The 25,680-nt window shown below is 42.8% G+C and overlaps 1 protein-coding gene across 1 annotated transcript in view; it reads right to left on the reverse strand.

Moving 5' to 3' along the window:
* The window catches only part of ARHGAP28 (Rho GTPase activating protein 28), a 104,429-nt gene that overhangs the window by 9,867 nt on the left and 68,882 nt on the right, over positions 1-25,680 (reverse strand). Inside the window, exons 3-10 of the mRNA XM_015413936.1 lie at positions 24,439-24,656; positions 21,373-21,439; positions 19,495-19,652; positions 17,784-17,949; positions 17,583-17,674; positions 16,246-16,323; positions 5,847-6,009; positions 3,392-3,531 (exon numbers count right to left, since the gene is read on the reverse strand). Coding sequence (XP_015269422.1) covers positions 3,392-3,531; positions 5,847-6,009; positions 16,246-16,323; positions 17,583-17,674; positions 17,784-17,949; positions 19,495-19,652; positions 21,373-21,439; positions 24,439-24,656 — 1,082 coding nt within the window. The remainder of the gene's footprint in view (positions 1-3,391; positions 3,532-5,846; positions 6,010-16,245; positions 16,324-17,582; positions 17,675-17,783; positions 17,950-19,494; positions 19,653-21,372; positions 21,440-24,438; positions 24,657-25,680) is intronic.

Raw genomic sequence — 25,680 nt, forward strand, 5'->3', positions numbered from 1 at the left:
GGTAACAGCGTTCTGTGCGCCTTGGTGTTTAGTCATGCCGGCCACATGACCACGGAAATGTCTTCAGACAGCACTGGCTCTTCGGCTTTGAAACAGAGATGAGCACCGCAACCCTAGAGTCGGATTCGACTGGCTTTCGAGCAAGGGAACCTTTACCTTTACGTATTTATAGTATTATTCAGTATATATAAATTTTAAATGTCGTTTTAATGTGGTAAATGTTTCAATGCCTTGGTATTTAGTGCCTTCGGACCCTATTTGAGTGGAAATATGGCATATAAACGTTTTAAATAAATAAACTTTCCTTGTTGCCTTCTCTCCTTCCCACCCACTTTTTATTTGCCCCCCCACCTTCAGCTATATTTATTATTTATTTACTTCATTTATACTCCACCTCTCCATCCATGGGAACCAAAGCAGATTATATAATTTTCCTCCATCTTATCCTCACAACAGCCCTGTAAAGTGGATTAGGCTAAGTGTGCGTGACTGGCTATCACCAAGTGAGCTTCCATACTGGAGTGGAGATTCAAACCTGGGTCTCCCAAATCCTAATCTGAAACTCTAATCACTACAGCACACTGGCTTTTGTGTAGTGGTTGCTGTTGAATAGCAATGAGAAGCCAGGCCTGGGTGAGTCTCCTAGTGGTTGCTGCTGCACCTCACCCCATGAGTCTCCCTCAAAGGCCAGAATAGCCTTGGAAAGGGCCTTGCCCTCCCCTTGCCTTTTACTGACAAAAACCAAGGTTTGAAGATGGCCAATGCTGTTGTGGTTGCCTAGCAACCCCCACAGCAGACACTGAGATGGCATTCATTTCTTAAAGCTACAGATATTGCTTCTATTTAGTTGAGCATTTTAACCCCAAAATGTTTGTTTCACATTTTTCTATGAACCCAAGACATTTTCAGGTTTCTAGAAAAATCTGTCTTGCCTGTTCATGGTCTCCAGATTTAAATTTCTACAGACAGGGCCATGTTGATATATTGTGAAGATATACTGGTGATAAGTCTGTTTAGGATTGCACTATAAGGATTGCACTACAAGCGTGTACATCTATGAGATTGCCCTTCTTTTACTATATAGTGATGCTGGATTATTAGAAAAGTGATGGTACGTATATTTGTAATAAATATTGTTGAGTATAATAGTGATCACCCATAGAAATATTAGCTAACGCGTAAGGATCTGCAACTGAACAAGATCTGTCTGAACGTCTCTAACCAGAGGAAATAGTTTTGTCTAGCTGTCTAGCTGTCACAGGCTGCAGCCCTTGGCGTACAGATCCCATCATGGTCAAACAAAACAAAGGACCATTTTTACCCTCTCTCTTCTTCACATACAGACTCACTAAAAATGCCAGGAAGATACTCTTATATAAAATAAAACAGAAAACTTATATTTTGGCTTCAATAGGAGCAAGAACCTTAGAAGAAGGCTTTGTCTTCAGGGACACATTCCTTGCATAGTTTATCCTGTGGGTCACAAACAACCCATCTTTCAATGTGGGCTGCCAATCAGCTTTCCTTTGATGTCTCTGCAGACTCACCCTGTACTTCAAAGTAGACCTCCATAACAAACTATATCTCAGTCTCAAGGATATAATCCAATAGATTTATGTTTCATGTTATTCAGTAGTATACAGAGCCCAGTTATCATTAGACTAAGGGGGGGATCTGCAAAGACTTGGAGGGGGCATCTCATTTCACCCTGTATCCCCCTCCCCACTATTTCATCTTTCCATTCCTCCATACCCTCCCCTGTTTTCCTGCTTCCATCTCCTCTTCCATTCTGAGAGCAAGTTTGGTATAGTCGTTAGGAGCACGGACTCTAATCTGGGAGAACCGGGTTTGATTCCCCACTCTTCCACATGTAGCTGCTGATGTGACCTTGGGTCAGTGATAAGTTCTTTCAGAGCTGTTCTCTCAAGGGCAGTTTTGGAGTGAGCTCTCTCACCCCCACCTACCTCACAGGGTGTCTGTTGTGGGGAGGGGAAGGGAAATGGATTGCAAACCACTCTGAGACTCTTTCAGGTAGTGAAGGACATGGTATAAATCCAATCTCTTCTCTTCTACCAACCAACCTACCCTTGTCTTCAGCTTACCCTTCTTCCCTCCCTCTGGCAGCCTCTCCCCATGAAAGGTCTGGCCCAGTTGTGCAGTGGCAGGCACCAGGCCAAGCGCAGTTGTGCAGTGCCAGGCACCAGGTTGGGATAAGCCCAATTGCACAGTGGCAGGCATCCAACTGGACTGAGCCTAGTTGCATAGTGGTAGGCACCAAGCTGTGCCAAGGCCAGTTGCACAATGGCCATTGGTGGCACTGGATCTTGTGCAGTTCTGTGGTTGCCTAACTACATCCAAAACAGCCTCTGAGAGTTCAGTAGGCATATTTTTCTTAAAGCTACAGATGTTATTCCCATTCTTTTGAGGAGTTTTAATCCCCTGTGACCCAGTTTGGAATTGGATATATGATGTTTATTCTAATGCTTCAGTTCTGCTGAAACAATTATTTGTATAAAGATGTATTGATATTCTGTTCCAAGACTGCACTTAGGGACTTACAGCAACTGCAGCATTTGTCTCCTAACAGTCTTCCTCCTACTTCCCACCCTTCCAAGAATGGGCCATTTAAAATAAACAGATTCTGTGAATTGAAAAAATGGCCAGATCCCACATCTTTACTATTGTTAAAGGCGATGCCTATGTTTTATTTGTGCAGTCTCCTTACTTTTCAGTCTTTGTATCTAACTGTGCAGAAAGGACAGAAAGAAATGCTCTGTGCCAGGCATAGGAATGTGAATTGCAGTTACATTCATTCTCCCTGGAACTTTCATTAAGAACATAAGGGAAGCCAATGTTGGATCAGGCCAGTAATCTATCCAGTCCAACACCCTGTCATACAGTGGCAAAAAATAACAGGTGCATTCCGGAGGTCCACCAATGGGGCCAGGACACTAGAAACACTCCCACTGTCCCCCGCCCCCAAGCACCAAGAATACAGTGCATCACTTGCCCCAGACTGAGAGTTCCTATCTATACCTTGTGGCTAATAGCCACTGATGGACCTCTGCTCCATATGCTTATCTAATTTTCTCTTGAAGCTGTCCATGCTTGTAGCTGCCACCACCTCCTGTGGCAGTGAATTCCATGTGTTAATCACTCTTTCATTATATGAGTTGGTCTGCTAGGCTCATTTCTTGAATTCTATTAAGGCTATGAAATAGACCAATGACAGTATAGGCTACCTGCAAGTCAAGCAAGCCAGCTTCATCAGGAAAAAAAAGGCAATGGCTTAATGGGCCAATCACTTTGAAGGCTGGGGCATATACACTTTTACTAGGAGGTGATTCCTTCCTCCTGATAAGCTACAGGCTCATGAACAGTGACAACCTACTTGGAAGGTGAAAATGGAACTGGCAGCCTGCTGGAAAGTCCAAGCTTCAGCAAGTTCATACTTGCTGAAAAACCCTCTCATTCCCAACTTTGTTCCTTGCCTCTTAACCAAGCTGATTAGGGGGCTGCAGTGCTCTTGGTCTTGACAATTATAAGGAAGAGGCAGGCAGTGATAGGATACAGTGGTCAGTAGAGTATTCACAGATGGATTAGGAATTTCTGGGGCAACAACAGCTTTCGTAGTCCTGTGAGGACCCTGCCCCATCCTCCAGCCGGGACCCCCTTGGTTAGCAGGGCCCCCTCTTATTTTGGACTTAGTTGTTTTACTAGGCACTCCCTTTTACAGCCTAAGTGCCAAGGAGATCTGAAACTTGGAGAGTCTCATAAAAGCACCTGGGTAGGGCCATGGCATTGGAAAATCCCAGGGACAGAGAGCAATGCTCTGCTGGCACTACAAACTGATTAAGTGCAATCTCCCCCAGCTCAGGGTTTTCAATAATGAAAGACTTTACAACACTGGAATATCCTGGCATACCCCAGCCCAAGGACGTTGCTGTTTCATTAACCAGTGCATGGTTCCTCTCTTTCCTTTTTTTTACTCAATCGAGAAGGGCAATCAAGTCATTAATTCATGCTCCATGCTGTTTCAGGAGCTATCTTGACTCACCCAAACTTTTGTGACAATGCAGATCTCGCTCACTTCAGTACATTAATCGTGTTGCCTCACCCAGGCTCTTTGTGCCCATGCAGATTTGGCTCACAATAGCCTAATCAAGATATTTTCCCCACTTTTTCCTGCCAAAGTTTGACAGCAGTTACCTTCAAACTGCCCAGTCAAGTTCAAGCTTCATATCATGTGCTAATCATGTTCCTGGGACGGTGGGGTCCTATATTTAGCTATAGGACTCTTGTTCCCATCCCAGGTCCGTGAAGAGTGTGCCAGATTCTCCCTCTACCTGAAGACCCCTGCATTGTGGGCTCCCTTTTTAAAATCCTTGCTCTGCTCCTTGGACCTCAGCTGTGTTTACCCCTGGACCTCGCCAGACCTCAAGCCCAGAATTTCAGGTCATCTGTCCCTTCCCTAGAACTCCCCAGTTTCCGCCCTCCTGCCTTTTATAAGCTTGCTGGTGTGTGCGCATGTTTGTGTGATACTTATGGAATTACTTCTCAGGTGCTTATTGTAGGTTCCTTACATTATTACTCTTTTTATTTTATTTTATATACAATAAAGACGTTTGTGTTTAAAATCACTCTCTCACTCTCTTTCTTCCTAATTTTATTTTGGGGTATCCCCACTGAGATCCACCCTCGCATACAGAGACAAAAGGCTCACGTCATTCCTTTCTGGAACCCTTTTAAAGGTAATGTCCCCTTCTCTGGGTCCAGTTTGGGTAACAGTCTAGAGTGAAGAACTAAATCACCCTTTGCTTTGCAGTTTATCTAATCCTGTGTTTCAAACTCTATCCTGGCTCATTGAAGTCATTCCCTGGGCAGCAGAATTGCATCCTGTATGGATACAAGTATAAAAAGTAGCTCAGGGTAAAACACTGTAATAATAAACATTTAACTGCTATCCAAAAGCTATTTGCCTTCACAATCCTCTAAAAAGCATAATTTCACAGAGAGAAGCAGCAACATTTTTACTGACTAGAAGTAGTTTTTAAATCCCTACCTATCTACACAATCGGTAAAATCATAATACCACAAATTATCTATTGTTATTCAAATAATTCAGTAGCCTAAATTTTAAAAATCCATACTATTTCAGGCTGCATTTCAGGAGATTCTCTATAGTATGTGCTACAAATTGTGCACGCACAGCTAAGTGTTTCCTTTTGCATTCTTCCTCCAACTCCACTTCTGCACTGACCTGCCAAAGGATCAAAACAAGGCTAGACAAAATCTCTCCCACCACCTCCAAAAAACAGCCATTCAAGCCACACAGAAAGCTGCTCCTGACAATTTGCGAAGCATTCTGTGATGTGACACTGAGGGAATCCTTTTGGCATGGTGGGAAAATAAGCATGCCTTTCCTAGTGAGTTTATAATGTAATATGTGATGCAGGTGCCTTCCCTGTTTGAGACTGAAGGAGCATAAAAACTGGGCAAATGCATATATGTATTTCTCACCTTCATATTAAAGTGTATGCATGGTGAAAGATGCACACTCTGTCACAATGTTCACAGAGGATACCTGGCTGGTAGGTACAAGAACTGGCCCATAGATGTGTGACTTAGAGAAAACAAATGCCCTTGGGAGAGTCTAAAGCAGGACAATGGATTGTGGGCCACTTTTACACCCTTAAAGCAGATACAGGATGCAAGTGAAGTCGCTGAGGAAAATACTAAAGCAAAAGGACCAAACTTTATGGCTAATTACTTTCTAACATTTTTGAATTGTGGCAACTGGTTTAAGAAGTTGATATTAAATAGGATGTTGATCTCCCTTTACTTACTTTCCACTAATGTGATGAAGGCAGGGAGGTATTCCACAGTGAAGAGGGGGCTTGGAAGTTCCCGTATAAACATCTTCAGGAGTCCTGCAGCATCATTGTTGCGTACCTGATCCCAGTCAAATGTATCTTCTTCAAATTTTGCCTCAATTTCCTGGCGAAGACTCTGCAAGACAAAATAAAAATGATGATAATGAGAATTCGATTGTTATCTTTCATATCCTGGCTATGGAGGAAGTTATAATTTACAGTAATTACTTGAATAATATTGTTCATGGCATGATAAATCAGAACCTTTGGTGGGGGGGGAACTTACCGTTAAAGATAGCTTTTAAAATAAATCTCAACAGACAGTCCTGAGTTGGTAAATGCAAGCCAGTTGCTGTTGGTTGATAAAAGATCTTGCAGTTCAGAGAGGGGCAACACAGAGGGGGGAAATTAAGCAACTCAAGATCTAATCATATAGACCCTTAGAAGTCTTACAGTGTTCAAACCAATTGATGTTTCATTACTAATATATCATCAAGTTATGGGTTGTTGTGCTGGTACAGGAGAATATTCACTCTATTTTAAACCCTTACTTGCTGTTTTAGGACATCTTCCTATTAGGCAAGTAATCACATAGTGCTAATTGTGCAAATGGCCTTGTTAAATCAGTATAGCACTAGCTATGCCATAGAGCCTCTGGCAGCTGTTTCACAAATCATGGTTTTGTTTTCATTCAGCAAAAGTAGCTCCAACAACAGAAAGGTAGAGAGATAAAGTTGCAAAATAGTACACACAAGAAAGAAGACCCGCGAAACTTGCGGGAGGGGAGCTGCAAACTCAGCAGGCGTAGGAGGAACCAGCAGGAGCAGGTAAGCTCTCCACTCCCCCCATCCCGCTGGTTCCTCCGTCTCCTCCACCCCCACCTCCTCCCCCCCCACTCCAAACCCCCCCGGCTCCAAAGCGGCCTCACCGCTCTAGGGTACCTGTTCCTTCTTCCACTCCTTCGCCAGTGTTATTCTTGCTGCTATTAATAAATGTAGAATCAAATATTTATCCTTTTTTTTCCATGCCTCAGGGAAGATGTTCAACAGGAATACCTCAGGGTCGAGTGGGATTTGTTTTTTCGTTATTTGCCAAATCACCTTCTGTACCTCTTTCCAATATGAATTTACCTCTTTACAAGACCACCATACATGATAGTATGTACCAAGATGTAACTTGCACTTCCAACACTTCCCATCTAAGCCAGCATAAAACTTGGCCAACCTTTCAGGAGACAGGTACCATCTGTGTACCATTTTAAAAAGATTTTCTTTTAAGGCCACCGCTTTTAACCATCTAGTGTTTCTCCAAATTTTCTCCCACTTAGAGTTATCAAGGCCATGGCCCAAGTTATCTTCCCACCTTTTCTTATATTCTTCCACAATCTTTCCTTGCCTATCCTGCTTTAAAAGAAAAGTGTATAATTTACCGATAATTTTAACTTCATCTCCTAGCAAGATTTTATCTAACTCTGCTTTTTCTTGAGTAAAACCTATTTTCCTGTCTTTGGAAAGCTTGGAAATTACTTGGTTTCTTTCCCACCATGTAAGTTGAATGTTTTGGGCATCAAGTTCTTCTTGCGGTTTCAATTCATTATTACTGTCAAGTAAACAATCATATGTTACAGACCGAGTTTCTGACATCAAACTTGGTATTACTATAGCTTCTAGGGGGGCTATCCATCTTGGTGTCTTGCTGTAATATATTACTTTAATTTGCTTCCATATTTTTAATAAACTGGCTCTAACCATATGTTGTTTAAAATATGCATGTGTTTTATCTTTTTCATCCCATACAATTGCATGCCACCCGACCATCAAATCATATCCCTCTAAACTTAACACTCTCTTATTTTTCAAAATCAGCCATTCTCTTAACCAGGCTAGACCTGCTGCTTGATAATAAATTTTCCAATTGGGTATCGCCAGTCCCCCATCTTGATTTCTCCCCTGTAGAATCTTTAATCTAATCCTTGGTCTTTTCTTTTGCCATATGAATCAGAACGATATAAAAGGAATAAAAGTTAAAGGGGAGGTTTATAAAGTACAGGCTTATGCGGATGACATGGCAATAGTGTTGTTGGAACCAATAGAATCTATACCACCCTTAATGACTATAATAGAAGCGTTTGGACAGTTAGCGGGTTTCAAAATCAATTGATATTTTCACACATTATAGACCCTAGTAGCGCAGCATGACCCATCCCTCCCTCCCTCCCTCCCCTCCCTCCCTCCTTACACTCACATCTGGGAACTAGCCGCAGGGCGTGGCTCCTCCACATACAGCTCTTTAGTACTCTAATTAAGGACAACTATGAGCCATTATTGGAAAATATCAAAAAGGATTTAGATAAATGGGCTACCTTACAACTTTCAATGCTGGGTCGAGTAGCAACAATCAAAATGTCTATCTTACCAAGGGTGCTCTTTTTATTCCAAACTATCCCTGTGATTAGAAATGATAAGTATTTTCAAAGGTTGGACAAGTTGGTGAGAGAATTCATATGGCAAAAGAAAAGACCAAGGATTAGATTAAAGATTCTGCAGGGGGGAAATCAAGATGGGGGATTGGCGATACCCAATTGGAAAATTTATTATCAAGCAGCAGGTCTAGCCTGGTTATGCCCCCGGTGCGCGGATTTAGCTATCCGCACACCAGGGGGCGACTTCGGTATTAGTATATAGATAATGGGCAGGCTTAGATTGGTGAAATTAGTAATTCCCAGATTCAGACCACATTTGCCTTACTCTTTATGCTCAGATGTAGTCACAGTTCACACAGGAAAGCAAAGAATCCCAGAGGGTGATTGCTAAGGGTGAGCTTGATCAGGGAACTTTTTGCCAAGCAAAGGGAAGTTTAATAGTCATGGACTGGGGGGGGGGTGTTTGTGCAGTCTCTGAGCTGGGCTGAACACACACCAGTATAGATAGCCTGCACCTCTACAAAGGCTTTTCATTGTATTCTCTGTAATTTCTATCCCCATCCTTTATTTTCCTGACCTTTTTAGCTCAAGGTGAAAAGGCAAAAAGCACTCATCCCACATGAAGAGCAGGGAGGGGAAGAAGGGCATGAGGACTCCACAAATCCAGTGTTCTCATCCATGATGTCAAAAGCAGCTAGACTCAGCCTTGCCCTGCCTTTAAAGTAATCTAAGATAAATTAAGCAACGAAAAAGTTACAGTTGTGTATTTCTAGCAGATGAAGGTTAGCTTTCTAATTAGGGTTCTATATTAAATCTGAATGGGAAAGTAAAAATGAATGCATTAATTCCCCCGGCTAATGACATTCTCCAGCTAATTTATCTAAACAGAACCAGGAAACATTTATCCAAAAGACTGGGTTGTACCTTTTGAGGGAGAAAACAGAGTGAACTGATTACAAGTACATCAAAACATTAACATTTATATCATGACTCTGGGCCACAAACATATCTGGAAATTAATTTGTTCAAAGCCAGATCCCCCACAACCTACTCCAAAACCACACAAACATAAATAATAAAATTAGCTATATTTATCATTCAGTTTACTGGCAAGTTTAAAAAAAAATCCAAAGGACAATTTAAAACTGTATCCACTAATCCCATTCACAAGCCTGAAACACAGAAGGTTTTAGGGAAAATGGAAGGTTTATCTCTATTACCAGTGTATTTTCCTTCTCTGTGGTCCGGGCGGGGTGGAGGCAGTCTGAACCTCTGGGAGGGGAATCTTACAGGCAGGCAGGGTTGCAGCTTCCTTATCTCACAATTCCTGTTAGGAGAATCTCTCACACTCTCCAGTGTTGTCCTGAAGCCATAAGAAAAACCACTTTCTCCAGTATTAAAACCCATAATTGGTGCTATCCTTCATTCACGGCAAATGCCGAGGTAGCAACCAGATGAAAAACTAAGACTATAGGGTTTGAGAACTAGGACCATACAGCATGCCCCCCAAATGATGCAAACCATCCTAATCACCCTTTACCCTCGAGTGGGAATAGACTGTCCCACCCTGGAACCACCAAGAAGGAAGACTAACCAGTAAATGAGATAAATCTCCCATTCTCCAGTGGTCCTGGGGTGGGGAAGTGTGAACCTCTGAGCCATAGAAAAGCAGTTTGTCCCTGGGAGGGAGAAACAGTTCCTAGACCGAAAAGGCATGTTGCAGAACCCTCCTTCCAAAGGCAGCCTCTGCTGAAGCCAGCCTACCAATGCTGTAGTGCCTGATGAATGAATAGATGGACCTCCATGTGGCAGCCCTGCAAATGATCTCCAAGGGGGGGGGGAAGGATCTATAAGCTGATGATGATGCCGCTCCTCTGAGGGGGTCTGCTGTGACGCCCGCTGGGAGATCCAGGCCTTACAAGTGAGGATTATACAGGCTTTAGCCCACCTACCAATGGTGGAGGGGGAGACCATGTGTCACATGGAGGATTTCCTGAAACAAACAAACAGAGAGTCAGTCTTCTGCAACTTCCTAGTTCTATCCAGATAGAAATTCAAGGCCCCTCTTCACGTTCAAACAGTACCATTCCTTTTCCCAAGAGTATTTGGGATTTTGGACAAAAGGATGGCAACACTAGGTCCTCTCACCTCTGGAAGGTGGGGTTTATTTTTGGAACAAAGGCTGATCTGTTCAGAGTACTATCTTGTCATTATGAAAAACACAGAGCTCCTTATCCACTGAAAGAGTTCTAAGGTCAGATACCCTCCTAGCAGACGTAATGCCTACTAAGAAGGTCGTTTTGAATGTGAACTCCTTGAGAGAACATGTAGCCATGGGTTTGAAGGGTGCCCTGGCTACGGAGAACTACATTCAGGTTCAATGTGGGAAAGCGATGAACCTGGGGAGAACTGATCATGGCAGTGCCCCTCAGGAATCTCTTGACATGGGGATGCTGGAACAGGGACTTCCCTCTCTTGGTTCCCCAACTGCCAAAATGGATGCCATCTGCTCTTTAAGAGTACTAGTACTGAGGCCTCTCTCCAGGCCTTCCTGCGAGAAGTCAAGGACATCACCCACCTTAGCTCTAACCTATCTCTTTAAGTTGTGATTGCTCAGCCTCCAGGCTGTGAGGCTTAGAAGCTCAGGCTGTGGGTGAACTAGGGACACCTGCAAAAGGAGTTCCCCTCTGGTTGGGTGTTGCCATGTATACTCGATAGTCTTATCGGGTCCTGGAACCACACCCTGCAGGGCCAAAAGGGGGCTACTAGCACTAGTTCCGCCTGAAGACCTATGACTCTCTGCGTCACCCTTGATATCTGGGGGGGGGGAGCTTAAAGTAGATGCTTTGGCCACTTGCAGCTTAGGGCATGTACCCCTAAGGCTTGCTGGGATCTTGTCTTTGAGATAAATCTTGGCAGTTCTGTTCCATTGTGAAGAGGTCTACTGGCATCTCACCGAATGTGTCTCATATCTGTTGAAAAGTTAAATGGTTCAACATCCATTCTGTTTCATCCAGCTTCCTCCAGCTGAGCCAATCCACCACCATGTTTGCGCAACCTTCTATGTGCATGGCCTTGATTGACCTCAGATGGATCTCTGCCCACTGAAGCGTCAGCTTTGCTTCCTCATGCAGGGACCTGGATCTGGTCTCAGAAGGCCGGCAGACCTAGCCTGATTGTCCTGAGCTCCAGCAGGTTGATACTCTGGGACACGTCCTCCTGGGACGATTTCATTCTCCACTGAGATTGAGCCCCCCAGCCTGTAAGGCTGGCATTCAAAGTCTTAAGTATTCTCTTCAGATCCCTTAACGGAGTCCCCTCCATGAACTGAATGGGGCTTGTCATTGGAATTGCTGGATCAGGGATGCCAGGGGCTGGATCAGCTTGTGCTGCCGGTTGGCTATCAGTTCCTGAAAGGGAAGAGGGAACCTCTGTAGTGGGCAAAGATGAAATCATGACCATTGGACGATATCATGACAGGAGACCATCATCTCAAGAATCCTTGCCAGTGACATCACCTCTACTTGAGACTGTTGTGAGATTTCTCATATCGAGGCTATGACCTGCTCTTGCCTTTCCTGTGATAGGAAAACTCCGTTCTCAGCTGTGTCTATCATGATCCCTAGGTGCAGGACTTGCTGGGATGGAGACAGGCAGCTCTTTTCCTTGTCGATGATGAACCTGTGGTCCTAGAGACACAGCATGGTTTGCTATATGTCCTTCACACCCTGGGAGAGGGATGAGGATCTGATCAATAAGTCATCCTGATATGTCTACACCCTGGGTCTTCAGGTATGCTATCAATGCCACTAGCACCTTGGTGGACACCCTTAGTGCCATCTTTAGCCCAAAGGGGAGAACCCTATACTGGAAGTGGAGCCCATTGTAAGCAAAGTGCAGGAACTTCTGATGTGCCTGCCAAATGGGGATGTGCAAGTAGGCCTCTGAGAGATCTATTGACGCCAGGAAATCTCCTTTCTGTATTGATGACACTATGTACCTTAGGATTTCCATCCTGAACTTCCTCTTCTTTATTCTCCTCTTCAGCCATTTGGGGTTCAGAATGGCTCTCATGTCCCTGTTTTTCTTGGAGATGATAAAGAAAACTGAATAAACCCTTTGGTCCTCCAGTCACCTCTCCAAGAGGTGTTGTATAGCGTCAAGAAGGTGCTTCCATGGGCATTTGTTCTTTAATACCTGTAAAAGTCTGTTGGGAGGAACAGACCAGAGCTCTAGAGATTAGCCATTCTTTACATTGTTCAGCACCCACTTGTCGCCTATTGTCGATTCCCAGTGAGTCACAAACCTTTGAAGCCGGACCCCTATCTTTGTATGTACTGGGGCCCTGCAGTAGTCATGCTGATGAGCTCTTTGGGGGCCTTTTTGGTTCTGTCCTGATGTCCTAGTGAAGGAGGCCCTATTGCTCCCTTACTTCTTGGTATGCCATCTCCCCTTGGAAGGTCTGGGCACTCGAAAATCTGAAGCATGCTTGGGTTCACAAAAAGACTGGAAATGGTTCTTTGGTTTGGTGTCTCTCCTTTCTTCTTATCCTTGTCCCCCACCAGGTACCAGTCCATTCTGTCCCCAAAGAGCTGAACACCTTTAAAGGGCATGCTAGCCACCTTTGCCTGAGCAGAGGGATCCACTTCCCAGTTGCAAAGCCACTTATTTCTCTTTGTGGTGACACTCACTGCCATGGCCCTGGCAGATAGCTGGATGGCGTCTAAAGAGGCATCTGCCCAAAAGGCTGCTGCTAGGGCAATCTTATTTAGGTCATCCTTTAGTCCTTTAGGGATGTCGCTATCAGCAGCTGAAAGGTCTGAAGCCTGTAAGTAAATAGCCCTGGCAAAAAGAGAGCATGAGGTGGTTGAGGAGCCCTCCAAGTCCTTCTGCGGGGACTGCTCACTTCTCCTGTCACAGGAGTCCCTGGGTTGTCCATCTGCATCTGCTGGCAGGACTGAACTAGAACACAGGCTAGCCACAGGGTCATCAACCAATGAAAGCTTAAAGCACTCAGTTTTCGACATGTAACTGATCTTTGTTCGTAAAAAACTTGGAGTTAACAACCCTATAGGGAGGAGCTTCTCCCAGAGGTTCAGACTGCCCCACCCAGGACCACTGAAGAAAATACCTTTGCACCTGAAGAGCTTCAGTGAGACTATATGAGCAGGGTTAGATTCCATATTTTATATGTGGGATTTATATAAAGATTTTGTTAAATGTGCATTACTGCTGAACTTGAAAACCAATTTATAGGGGAAAGTTTAAAATACTACATTGCCATGACTCTTAGATATAGAGAAAATAAATCTAAGCTAAATTATTCTAAACCATTCAGTGAAATAATTGAGGATTGTGTCCTGATCCAACTAGGCTTATATACACACAGAAAAAGGCTTTGCCTGTGTGTATCTCTAGCTGAATGAGGAACCGCGTATGCAAACGAATCCTGGACACACAGGTCTCCTTCTCCAGTTCAGCAGCTTGGGCTGCAGATGTGGGCCCCTTTTAAAAAAAATAAAACAACAGCCAAATTCCTACTGATTTCTTATTTAGGAATGCATGTGAATGTATGTGTGCATATGCAAATTCAGTATCATCCTGCACCCCTTCACTGTCAAGTGCCTGATCAGCAGTATTTTATATATTTAGCTGGCATTCATTTCTGTATGAAACAGGCAAGTTCTACAGTAATGAGCATGATTTTGAAATGGTGGCAAAATGTCCCTCCCTACACCACTCCTGACACTAGACAGCCAGACCTCTTGAGAGCCTAATATGTCATTGTGCACAGACATATATGGTATCTTGGTGGGGTTTTTTTTTTGGGGGGGGGGGGGCTACCCATCCATCCTGTGCTAGTTTTTGTACAAGTCCTTTCTGGAGAATGATGACTGGGATACCTGTGTTTCCTTTAACTATTTCCTCACATTCAGAAATGAATGGCATAGAACACCACAAGCAGAGACTGGGTGGGTAGCCCAAGCTAAATGCAACAAAGAGTGTGTAAAATCTTGGTGTGTAAACCACAGTGCAGCATATTGAGATTTTTTCTGAGACTTTCTTCACACACAGCATCAGAATTCTAAACTGGAAGTACACAAAGTTCTTATGAGGTTGTGACCCTATAAATATGCATATTGTGGTCCTGGATAAGGGTAATAAAGGAGGCAGTTTATAATATAGTGATATATGCATAAAGACAAAAATTTGAGCTAACTGTATCCATTTGACTCTGCAACCAATCTTTATCCCTTCTGTCCTTCACATCTGTATCACCTCTTAGTTATGCTGAAATGCAAACAAGCAATATATATGATTGGAACTTAAGGGACAAGGGAAGTCTTATACTATTATCTATCCACTGTTACATTCAAAGGGTTATCTTTAATTACAACCATATGTGCCTGCATTAAAAAAAACTGGAATGCTTTCAAATGCTAATGTCAGCATAATACATTATGATTCAAAGTGGTTAAATCTGGATCTGCTTAGGAAAAAATGTTTCCCTTTGCCCCTTACTGGCAACATTTAGTCAGACTTAAATGATCCAATGAATGAAAACTAAAAACATTACATCTTTCATGTGGATACTGAGTTTTCTTTCCAGTACAAAAAAGTATAACACATATCATGAAATATTTCACAGAATACAAGATACAAATGGTTAAAACAAGAAATAGGGTAGCATATGTATGGAACCTCGTGTACAGCCAGCTGATTCTAAAACTCCCTAAAAATGTGTTTTGTGCAAAAATGCTCAAAATATGACACTTTGATATATAATCTAATACCTGCATGTGTAGGACAAAACTTAACCAAATAGAGTTAAGATGGAGTGATAGAATGAATGTATTGTTGGTGAAGACTGCAAATAAATTCTGTCCACAAGAAACTGTTAGGAAGATTGTCCACACTTCCAGTGCAATCCTATTCAGAGTTACTACAGTCTAAGCCCACTGAAATCACTCTGCATAGGATTTTACTGTAAAGGCACTATGATCAATACAATTACACGTGAACTGACACTATAACTCAGTGAATGGGACCCATATGAAACTTAGAAATTAGATGGTGTTTTTTTAAAAAAATCATAGCAGTGATGCAGAATATCTGCTTGTTTTACTGCATAGCTATATAGAAGGAAAATCTGGATGCCACAAGTAAAACAGCAAAAAAAATCCTGGAAAAGAATAAATTTAGGTGTATGAATATTGGGATGTTGGCACAATTTTTATATCCCTGATGTGTGACCTGTTTTAAGATTAATGGCCAACAGAGCTATACTTTCTACCTTATTTGCAGTATATTATAGGCTATGAGTTCCTAACATAATGGACATTGCCACGGCACAATAGTTCTCGTGCATGTTTTCTTAGTCAGTATTTTGTACTAAATATTATTCCAAATAGACAAGGTCTTGAATTACCATAGAATCATGGGTCTAAAAAGTCATCTATTTCCCATACTGAAGACACAAAAAGTTAAACATTCTGTACAAATGACATGTTCCTGATAAATGGATGTTCCTTACAGAAGTGACTCCATTAATACCTGGTTACATGCTGTAGAAACTTGTAACCTGTGTCCATTCTGAGCCCATGGTTATGAGACACGTGAACTTGAGGTATGCTCACACTTTGAGCTTGTGGAAGATGAAGGAAACATGCAATAACCATCTTCTAACAGAGACTGCCATCTTGCATTTCAGTGATTTCCTGATCAAACAAACCTTATACCCTGAAGGTTGTGCATTCATTCCCCATTTTGGCCACTGAATGATTACACAGACCAGTTCAGCTCAATTCTGACTTAGAAATGTCAGTGTTTGAGCTTAAGAATAGAAAACATAGGTGATTAACTACAGTGTCTGCAGTTTCAAATATCCATTTACAGTCTGTCTGCACCATCATTACCAGTCTGGGAGTAACATGAAGAAAAACTATGTACCTTAACTCTTGAGGCAGATCCAGGCACTCGAAGAATCCCTTCTGTTTCCAGACCAGTTTCCTCAAGCTTCAGCAACAGCTAAACCGCAACAATCAAAAGGATTTTTATGCCGTTTGTCAGCAAAAAGGAAACATAATGTAATTTGTTGAAAATCTGGTTGCTACACACTTACAGCAGCAGGTCTACCATCCAGCACAGAACTATTCTAAACCCTTTTGGCTAGACTGTGTCTCATGTTTTTATATCAGTAACTTACGTATATACCCTGACCTGGATAGCCTCATCAGATCTTGGAAGCTAAGCAGGGTCTTGGACTGGGAGACCACTAAGGAAGTCCACGGCTGCTACACAGAGCTAGGCAGTGGCAAACCACTTATGAATGTCTCTTGACTTGAAGACCCTACAGGGTCCTCATACGGAAAACAAACAAACTTTACATATTCCACTGTCACTGTATAGCTATTTACACAACAGGAGCCTAACTTGGAAGTAGCATCGTTCATCCCTTCTGACCCAGAGATTCTATAAAGCCCATCTGCCTGACCTAAGACAGGAGGGATACCTTGTGCCTGCAAAACCAGAATTTCCACTGAATTACACTGAAAAGCAACATTTCTAAGCAAGTCATTGGTTTGCTCATTTGCAGGTTACTGCTCAGTGAAGGATCGAAGAAATTCTGAGTGAGTTATGTGGACCTTGAAAGCAGAATTACCTTCCTGTACATGCATGTGACTTTAACTGAGCTTTCAGGTGGATTGCTGCAGTTTCACACCAATGAATTTCAGTTAGAACAATCCTTTTTGATACTATAATAAGGAAAATACACTATTTTATAATTTCAGACTAGTCAGCCAGTCAATTTTAATTTGTATAACAATGCATGTCTGCAGCTTCCTCCAATGTAGCACACCAAGAAGTAATTCATCTAATGAGACTTGGTTAAACTGTGACCCTGGTGAGACACAACTTACCCACGCCCTCAGCCGCTATATGTGCAGGGTTAACATGGCAGAGATCCATAGCCTAGGCAAGCAATCAATGGTATCCTAATGTTGCACACATTAATAGTAGCCCTATTTAAATAAGATGTTAAGCATCTGCAAAGTTCCATGAGAAAGTTCTTCTGCCTGATAACATCATGGTTATATCAGACCTGAATCATATGAGGAGCCTTCGTATGTTTCCAGCTATGAAATGCTGATAGAATTAAAATGACTGCATGCAATCTGCATTCAGACAAAAAGGTGCATGCATGGCTGTTCTTATATACTGTCTACTTGTGAGCCAGCACAGGCAGTGAGGAACTGAACTTTGATAACTCATATTGTTCTACTCACTTTCTGAAAGATGAGAGGAACTTTTATTCCAGGAATCTTTTTCTGATCACTTTCCAGCAGTATTGTTAGGGGAACTCCAAAAAGGCCATTTTCTTCAGAAAACAAAATGAAAGAGACTCTTGATGAGTAATGCCTCAGTGAATACCAAACACCATAGCATATCTATTGTGATACATAACCATCACTGGCATAAGCACTTACCACGTCCTTTAACTCTTTCTGTTCTGTTCCTCTTTAGCTCAATGCCTAAAGCATCGTAGAAGGCTGTTAACTCAATCAGAGACAAATAGCGAATTTTCTTCATGTCATCAAGAGACAAATCTCCAACTTCCGTCAGTCCAAATCGGCTTTTCCTAATCATAAAGTTCTACAATATATTTAAAATAATTACTTTTTTTGGGGAGGGGGCAAAATGTCTGTTGTGACATGCTTTGTATGAAAACAATGGAGTAAAAAAGGCAGCAAATCCCACCCATTATTATTTGTGTTGAAGTCCTATTGGGATTTACTTCTAAGTAAACATATGCAAGACTTGTCTGTACATCTCTTACATTAAATACATTAGCATGAAGCATAATATGAAAATGTTACACAGTCTTAAAATGGAGCTATGTAAACCTGTAATTAATCCCACATAACCCTCCCCAAAACAAGACCAGATAATGTTCCATTATATTGCCAAATGTTCAAGCAAGAAACTTTGTAGAAAGTTTCATGTAGCCTTTTTTTTTTTGATCCTACAATCATTGCATAATGTAAAGATCTGGAAGCTCGACATTATTAGAATCACACAGAAATAGACTATCCTGCTGAGGTCTAAAGATAATAGGCCTATATGAAAAGCAAATGCCCCACATATAACCTGCGTTACGACTTTCTAAATAACTCTGAATCAAGTAGATGATATGCACACCACTTGATGAATTCACAGAAAATCCTGGGGGACAGACAACCTAATGGCTTGTGTATAGCACTGAGATGCAAAGGGTGTTGAACAGATGCTATTTGACACAGTTCTTGCTTGCATTACTCAACTGCAATAAATTACCTCAATGTGAAAGGCCAAATAAAAACTCCAAAGAACTGAAGTCATGCATCATTTACACAAACAAGAAACTTTGTTTTGCGATTATTAAGGGAGAACAACTGGAATAAGACAATACAACATGACAGGGTGAAACATTCACACTTGTTTCAGTGTGAAAGAAGACCTGTTTACTCAAGCTTATACATTACTGTGGGATTTTCTCAAAATTCCACTATTTGATATCTAGTCATACATTCTAGAAACCATATCCACCCTTTGGGGATCTGTGAACCAATTAAAATCTTTGGTATGCACTTGGATTTTGATCCAAATCCTGATAATGCTTAAATGGACTCATAAACCATTCTTAGGGTTTACTAATAAAATTTGTTGGGACAATATGAAAATACTGAGTTGGATCCTAAACCTTATTCCACCCATGTAAGTGGCACTTCTGCCCACATGAGATTTCTGCCAATCCCCTTCTCTCACCGCAGACCTCCTATGCTGGACTCTACTGTGAAAGTCCACTGATACCCCAGGAGCAGCATCTTTGGTACCACAGAAGGCTACCATGATAATGGGAGGGTGGGAGAGTTTCATGAGCTCCTCTCTGCTCACAGTGCAGGATCTATCCCAGAGTGAGCTGTACAGTACAAGGCTGGGTTAGTATCTTACAAGGGATCTATAGTTAATTGTTTCAACCCTGCAATACTCAACTGAGCTGGACAGCATGTGCTGGAACAAATAACTATTGACCCCCGAGTGAGCAGCAAACTGTACCGCTTTTCTTGTGAAAAAGTTTTGCTCTATATTTTAGGATATTGTGCTAGGAAGCAAGACACTAATGGAAGGACTAAATAAATATGAAGAACTTCAACTCACCGGCAAAGCAGACTCCTCCTTTTTAAAACTCTGATTGCTGTGCCATTCTCTGTGCTTTGGAATCACTGTGATGGATTCTGAGAAAGAGACCTCAAAGGATAGTTCTTCAGTCACTGATCGGTTGTCCTTCTCGAATTCATATTCTAGACAGCTAGTAGCTGAAATCAAGGGAGATTACACATGGGCACTATATTCTCTGCAGATAAATAGACAGGGGTCCCTGCCCATCACTGAGAAATTGGCAGCAACTATTCCTCCCAGTCCACAGTTAAACCATCATTGCCTATACATTGTGGGCACTGTGGGATTCACGTGGGATTTATTCCATCTCAATTCTTCACTTAGCCATTAATGAACTGAGTGGCTTCCCTCTCCCTTTCCTTGAAATGCCTGGGGACCATAATTTATTGGACAATGCAGCTTTCACTATCACTGGAGTCAGATCCTGTAAAAGCCTAGACACCAACTGCCTGACAGTAAAGAACTGTTGGGACATTTGAATGTATGTGGAGTGAAGAGACCCACACTGTGCTCCCATGTGGCACTGCTCATGCTGGAACTCTCAGCACAGGACTGCAAGGGCAGACTGGATAGCGGATTTTTAAAAAAACAGATCTGGAGGAAAGCAATACAATTCTGTGTGCACCCCCCCCCCAAGCCAATGCCAGAGGCATTGCCTGGAAACACACCTCCTATTGCAATGTCTTTAGTGCCTCCTACTGTGATTCCTTTTGTATTGCCTAAAGACTAACTCTGAGCAAGTTCCAGCTTTTTGTGGGCCCTGGGCAACAAGGTATACCTGGGCCCCCTTGGTGCAGTACTTTTATGCTCTAGCCACACCCCTTCCATTCCCCCCCCCGCTTAACTTTTTTTCTTTAATAACCCCCTTTACCATTTCAGTTTACTTACTCTAATAAAGAGAAATCATACACAATTTTGCTTTCTTTTGCTTACCTTTTATTACTGTATATAAAACCAGAGAGAAGAAAATATGCCTTCCGCTATTTCATTTGAAGCACTATTCAATAAAATTGGCATCTGGCCTCTACTTGGCCACAACTGTCTGCAGCATGCACCAACACAAGTCTCCAGTTACGGGGAGAGCAAAATACAAAGCACACTGAGGTTTTATTGAAGCACAATGGCTTGCACTCTTTTGGCACCATTGTTTTGCCATGCAAGACATATTTTATAGGGAAATTCCAGGCAGAGGTAAAAACTGGGGCAGATTCTTTATCACATTATTATTTGTTTCTGTTCCTTCTCCTGAAATCAATAGAACTTAAAAGACTCAACTTTGAATGGATCATGCCCTTACTATTTTTCAAGTACTTTTGGAATTAATCGGAATCACCTATAAGTGCCTGGTAGTGGTAGACAAAACCAAGGAATACTGGCTATTTAACACACAATTATTTTTACTCATCTAGACCACATAAAAAAAATAAATAAAAGGCATTGTCAGCATGCCAAAGAGTTCATTCAACTTTGGTTCATAGTAGGGTTACCAAGTAAAAATATCCTACCGGCGGGGGAGCCTCACCGGGCTCCGGGAGCCGTCCCTTGATGCGCCGCCAGCACGTCACTGGAAGTGATGCACGACGTTGATCACGTTGAAGGCGTGGCCCTGATCGTCGGAGGGAAAACCATAGAGTTTTCCCTCCGACGATCGGGGCCATGCCCCCAACGTGATTGGCGTGATTGCATCACCTCTGGTGACGCAGCTATGCTGCGCTTCGGGGGGCAGAGTTCCCCCCGGGGCCTGATTTCGCAGCAGCGGGAATTGGGCCTCCGAAGCGGGGGTTTACCCACCCCCACTTGGCAGCCCTAGTTCATAGAATCAAGCTACATATTCGTATGTACTCACAGCTAACCAACCTGGTTTGTGCACAGGAAGCTGGATACCATTAGTCACTGGTGATACACGAATGGCCTCAAAAGTGGGCTGGAGAACAAGAAAGTCATCATCATCATTTATCTCTGATGCAGTGTTGCAATATTATGTTTCTATGGAGGCTTTTTGTTCCACTGATTTATTGCAATGTATTCTTATGTCGCTTTCTTTTTTCTTACTTTGGAACATGTTTGAGTTAGACAAAGACAGATTTAAAGCAAAAGGGTTGTGTGCTGAATCTATTCAGCTTTTTCACTCAGTCTCACCCAGTTCCCTTCTTTACTAAAGCCCCTATCCCTCATGACTTTTTTATATATTCCCATGTTCCCCAGCATATCCCTTCCTTCCTTTTTCACAAGGAGACTATTTGATTGAATCTAAGTCAACATGATGGGATTATAATGAAAAAAGTCCACACATATAAAAGCTTCTGTGGCATTTTCAGCAATAACTTTTAACTGCAATCAATGCACCTTCCACTGAATTTAACATTTTTAGGTATTACCAAAGTATTGTTCCTAGGCTCCTTAACAGCAGCCAGCTGCCTTTGGTAATTAAGAAACAACTTCAGCTGACCAGGAGTGAAATTTTATAAATAAAGTTAGTTCCTTTCATTTTTGGAGCTACAAATGACTAACACGCCTCTCCTGCTGGTCAGGAGACACTCCGGAGGGTGTTCTACGCAACACAAGGAGCTGTAATACTTATTACTAGGGGAGTTGCCAAGTTGGGAATAACCCCTTATGCTAACAAAGAAAAATTCTGCTTATACAGGGCCCTCTGAATCTAGCCCAATATAAAAATTAACTAAATATAAAGAATATAAATTATTCAAACTGTAAAATATTACAATTACAAAAGCTATTTAGATTCAGACAATTCGCTTAATCTAGGAAAGCTTGAACTTGTCCAACCAGCACCCATTCAATCACCTTGCACAAGAATGGAATATTTGAGACTGGTTATTTAAATCTCCTGTATCCAAGGTAAGCTCCTTTAGACATGGACAGAACACAGCATGTCCAAAACCTGGTGTGACCACTCCCTCTTTCACGGAGGCATTAACTACCCCTCAGATCCAGTCAGCCATGCACCCCAGCAAGATTTAACTAGCCAGGAAGGGCAAGAGTGGTACAACCAGGTGGTAGATCAAACTTCTAAGGATGCAGTCCACATCCTCCCACTGAATAAACTGAAAATAAACTAGAGAAGCTGGCACCCTGGCACCGTTGAACCCTGTCACCACTAATGTAGAGTCCAAGTCAGAATGGATGCAAGAGATTTTATCTATAAAATGCTGAACAAAATGGTTGCAGTTCTGCAAAGGATAGCCCCAGCTGAACTGTAGGGAAGAGTTCTCCCCATGGGCTGAGCTGCTTTGTGGGCTCTTTGGGGCAGTCCAGGTTAAAACAAACTGCCCAAGAGAGCCCCAGCTGAGCTGGTTGGGGTGAGTGGTCCCCCCCAAGCTCGGCTGTTTTGTGGGCTGTCTTCTGCAGTCCCTTTAAACATCCCCTGTTTAAAGGGACTGCAGAAGAAAGCCCAACAAACAGCTGAGAAGCTGGAGAACATTGCTTCTGCCTCTCAGCTGTTTTTCAGGGTTTGCCGGTAATTCCCAAATATATCCGAGATTTTTTCAGGAATTTTTTTCTGGTTCTCCTGAAAAATCCTGGATACATTTAGGATGCTGAAATATACCTGAAAAAATACCAATAAGGTGTTCCTTGGGTATATTTTATGATTGGGTAGATCCACCCCTAATCACAAAGACTTTGCAGTACACATTTTATCACACTGTCAGTAACTGCAACAGATGCTGAAAAAAATTCAGCAAGTTTGCAATCATCAAAAACTGTTAGTGTTCTACAACAGGGCATGAATGGTTAAGCTACTTAGCTATTTTGTCCATTGAGGGTGAATTTGCCAGATGCTGTCTCTCTAAATAGCCAACTCATTTCTACAGTGGTCAAAAGACAGACTTCAATGAGTTTGCATACTAGCTGCCTGGTGGATCACGATCACCCAAAGGCCATTTGAAAAAGAGCAGCCTTGCATGCCCTGTGGAACCTAAGAAGGTCCTGCAAGGCACGCACCTCTTTGTGCAGCTGGTTCCACAGGATGGGGGCCACTATTGAGAAGGCCCTCACTCCTGTTGACACAAGGCAGACAGTTCATGGACCAAGGACTTTCAATAAATGCCAAGATGAAGACTGGAGAAGACAGGGAAGATCATTCCAGGAGAGGCGGTCCTGAAGGTATGAGGGTCTGAGGCTGTTTAGGGCTTTAAAAGTAAGTACCAACACTTTGAGTTGGCACCAGAAAGTAATTGGGAGGCAGTGCAGCTGCAGTAGGATAGGGTTTATATGTACCGACCAGGACACTCCTGGCAGCAATTCGGCAGCTGTGTTCTGGGCCACTTGCAGTTTCCAAAGAGTCTTCAAAGGTAACCCTGCTCAGAGTGCTTTACAGCAGTCCAGTCTCAAGGTGACTGTTGCATAAACTACTGTGGCAAGGTCCTCCCAAGGCAGATAGGGAGCCAGTTTGTGGGCCCTGCATCGACAGTAAAATGCAGTCTTTGTCACTGATGACACATGTTTGTCCACGGAGATCGAAGAATCAAGCCATACCCCCAAACTCCTGAGAGTTGACTGTAGAAAGTCAGACCTCATCAAGGATTGGTAGAAGTGGCCACCCCAGTGGACTGGGCTTCCCCAGCCACATAATCTCACTCCTAGATGGATTAAGCTTCAACCAGTTCTCACCTAGCTATTCTGCCACTGCATCCAGAATTCCAGCTACTGGTCGCTCCTTAAATAAGAGGTAGAGCTGGGTGTCATCTTCCTATTGATGGCGCCATCCTCCAAACCTCCTGACAATCTCCCCCAGAGAGCACAAAATTCTTCTCTTTTTCAGAAATAACCCTCACAGATTTCTGTTTTGGAACCCAGCAGAATACCAATATGTCACTTCAACTGAAATGCTTGTATATCAGTTTGGTAGCTAACTATAACAATAACCCTGCAAATCTCCAAAGCACTGAACATTCTACTTACAGAATTGTCACTGACCCCAAAGATGTCTCGTACATCTCTAACTTGGTGTTTATTCTTCTTTCTCATAGTTTGAGTGTAGGTGTTGTATCGTTTTTGTACTGCAGCTGCTTGTGTTCGGGTCAGAGTAGAAAGCAATGCTTCTCCATCCTCCTCTTCAGACCCTGATATTAGCGTAGACAGGCCTACATCATGCAGCCATTCAGCTTCCAGTTCCCCTTCTGTGGGAGGGGAAGAGTGTATTCATAATCGATCAGCTCATTAATGGAGAGAAAGAGAGAGGAGGGCACTGAACAGTAGGAAAGCACACTTTTAGACATCAAACAAATCAAACCTGAAAACAGAATATCTCATTCATTATAGGGTATAAAGCAAAAGGAAAACTCACTGAAAGTGCTTATGGGGTTTTTCTCTCTCCCAACATTCTCTATGGATCCCTAAAAATTGGTGCTGGGGCTTGTGGGCAAAAATCTACAGGGCATGCCTGGGTGGCAGCTGGGAGCATCAAATCCCCCCCCCACCCAGTGTTCCCTCTAAGCTGAGTTAGTGTGAGCTAGCTCACAGGTTTTTAGCCTCTGGCTCACACCTTTTTGTCTTGGCTCAGGCAGGATGGCTCCAGAGCCAACTAATGTATGCAGCAGCCAAATCACTCGCTCACAACTTTAATGCCAGGAGCTCACAAAGTAGAATTTTTGCTCACAAGACTCCACAGCTTAGAGGGATCACTGCCCCCACCCTTCTTATGTCAGCAGAGCTTCATCTTGTGCAAAAGGTTCTGCTGGCAGAAGAGAGATTTAGGGATGCTTTCACATGATTCCAATTCCTCACATTCCCAGATTAGAAACTGATCCCCCTTAATGAGCCATGGGCGCCTTGTGGGAGTAGGAAAGCTGCAGGTGTCAGGGATGATGCAGAATTCCAGAGAGAACAACCTGGCAATGGTGGTGGTGGGGGACGATGACAGAGGGTTGGGCTGTAGAGCTGAAGTGTCTAATTCCATGATATACTACATATCTGGGTCAAGATGGGCAGCCATGTTAGTCTGTCTGTAGCAGTAGAGAAGAGCAAGAGTCCAGTAGCACCTTAAAGACTAACAAAAAATGTGGCAGGGTATGAGCTTTTGTGAGTAACTGCTCACTTCTTCAGATACAGTTAGAATGGGAGTCCATCTGTCCTGTTTATTTAGTTTTCCCATTCTAGCTGTATCTGAAGAAGTGACCAGTGACTCATGAAAGCTCGTACCCT

This window comes from Gekko japonicus, unplaced genomic scaffold (assembly GCF_001447785.1).
Source record: "Gekko japonicus isolate JY-2015 unplaced genomic scaffold, Gekko_japonicus_V1.1 scaffold1817, whole genome shotgun sequence".
NCBI classification, from domain to species: Eukaryota; Metazoa; Chordata; class Lepidosauria; order Squamata; family Gekkonidae; genus Gekko; species Gekko japonicus.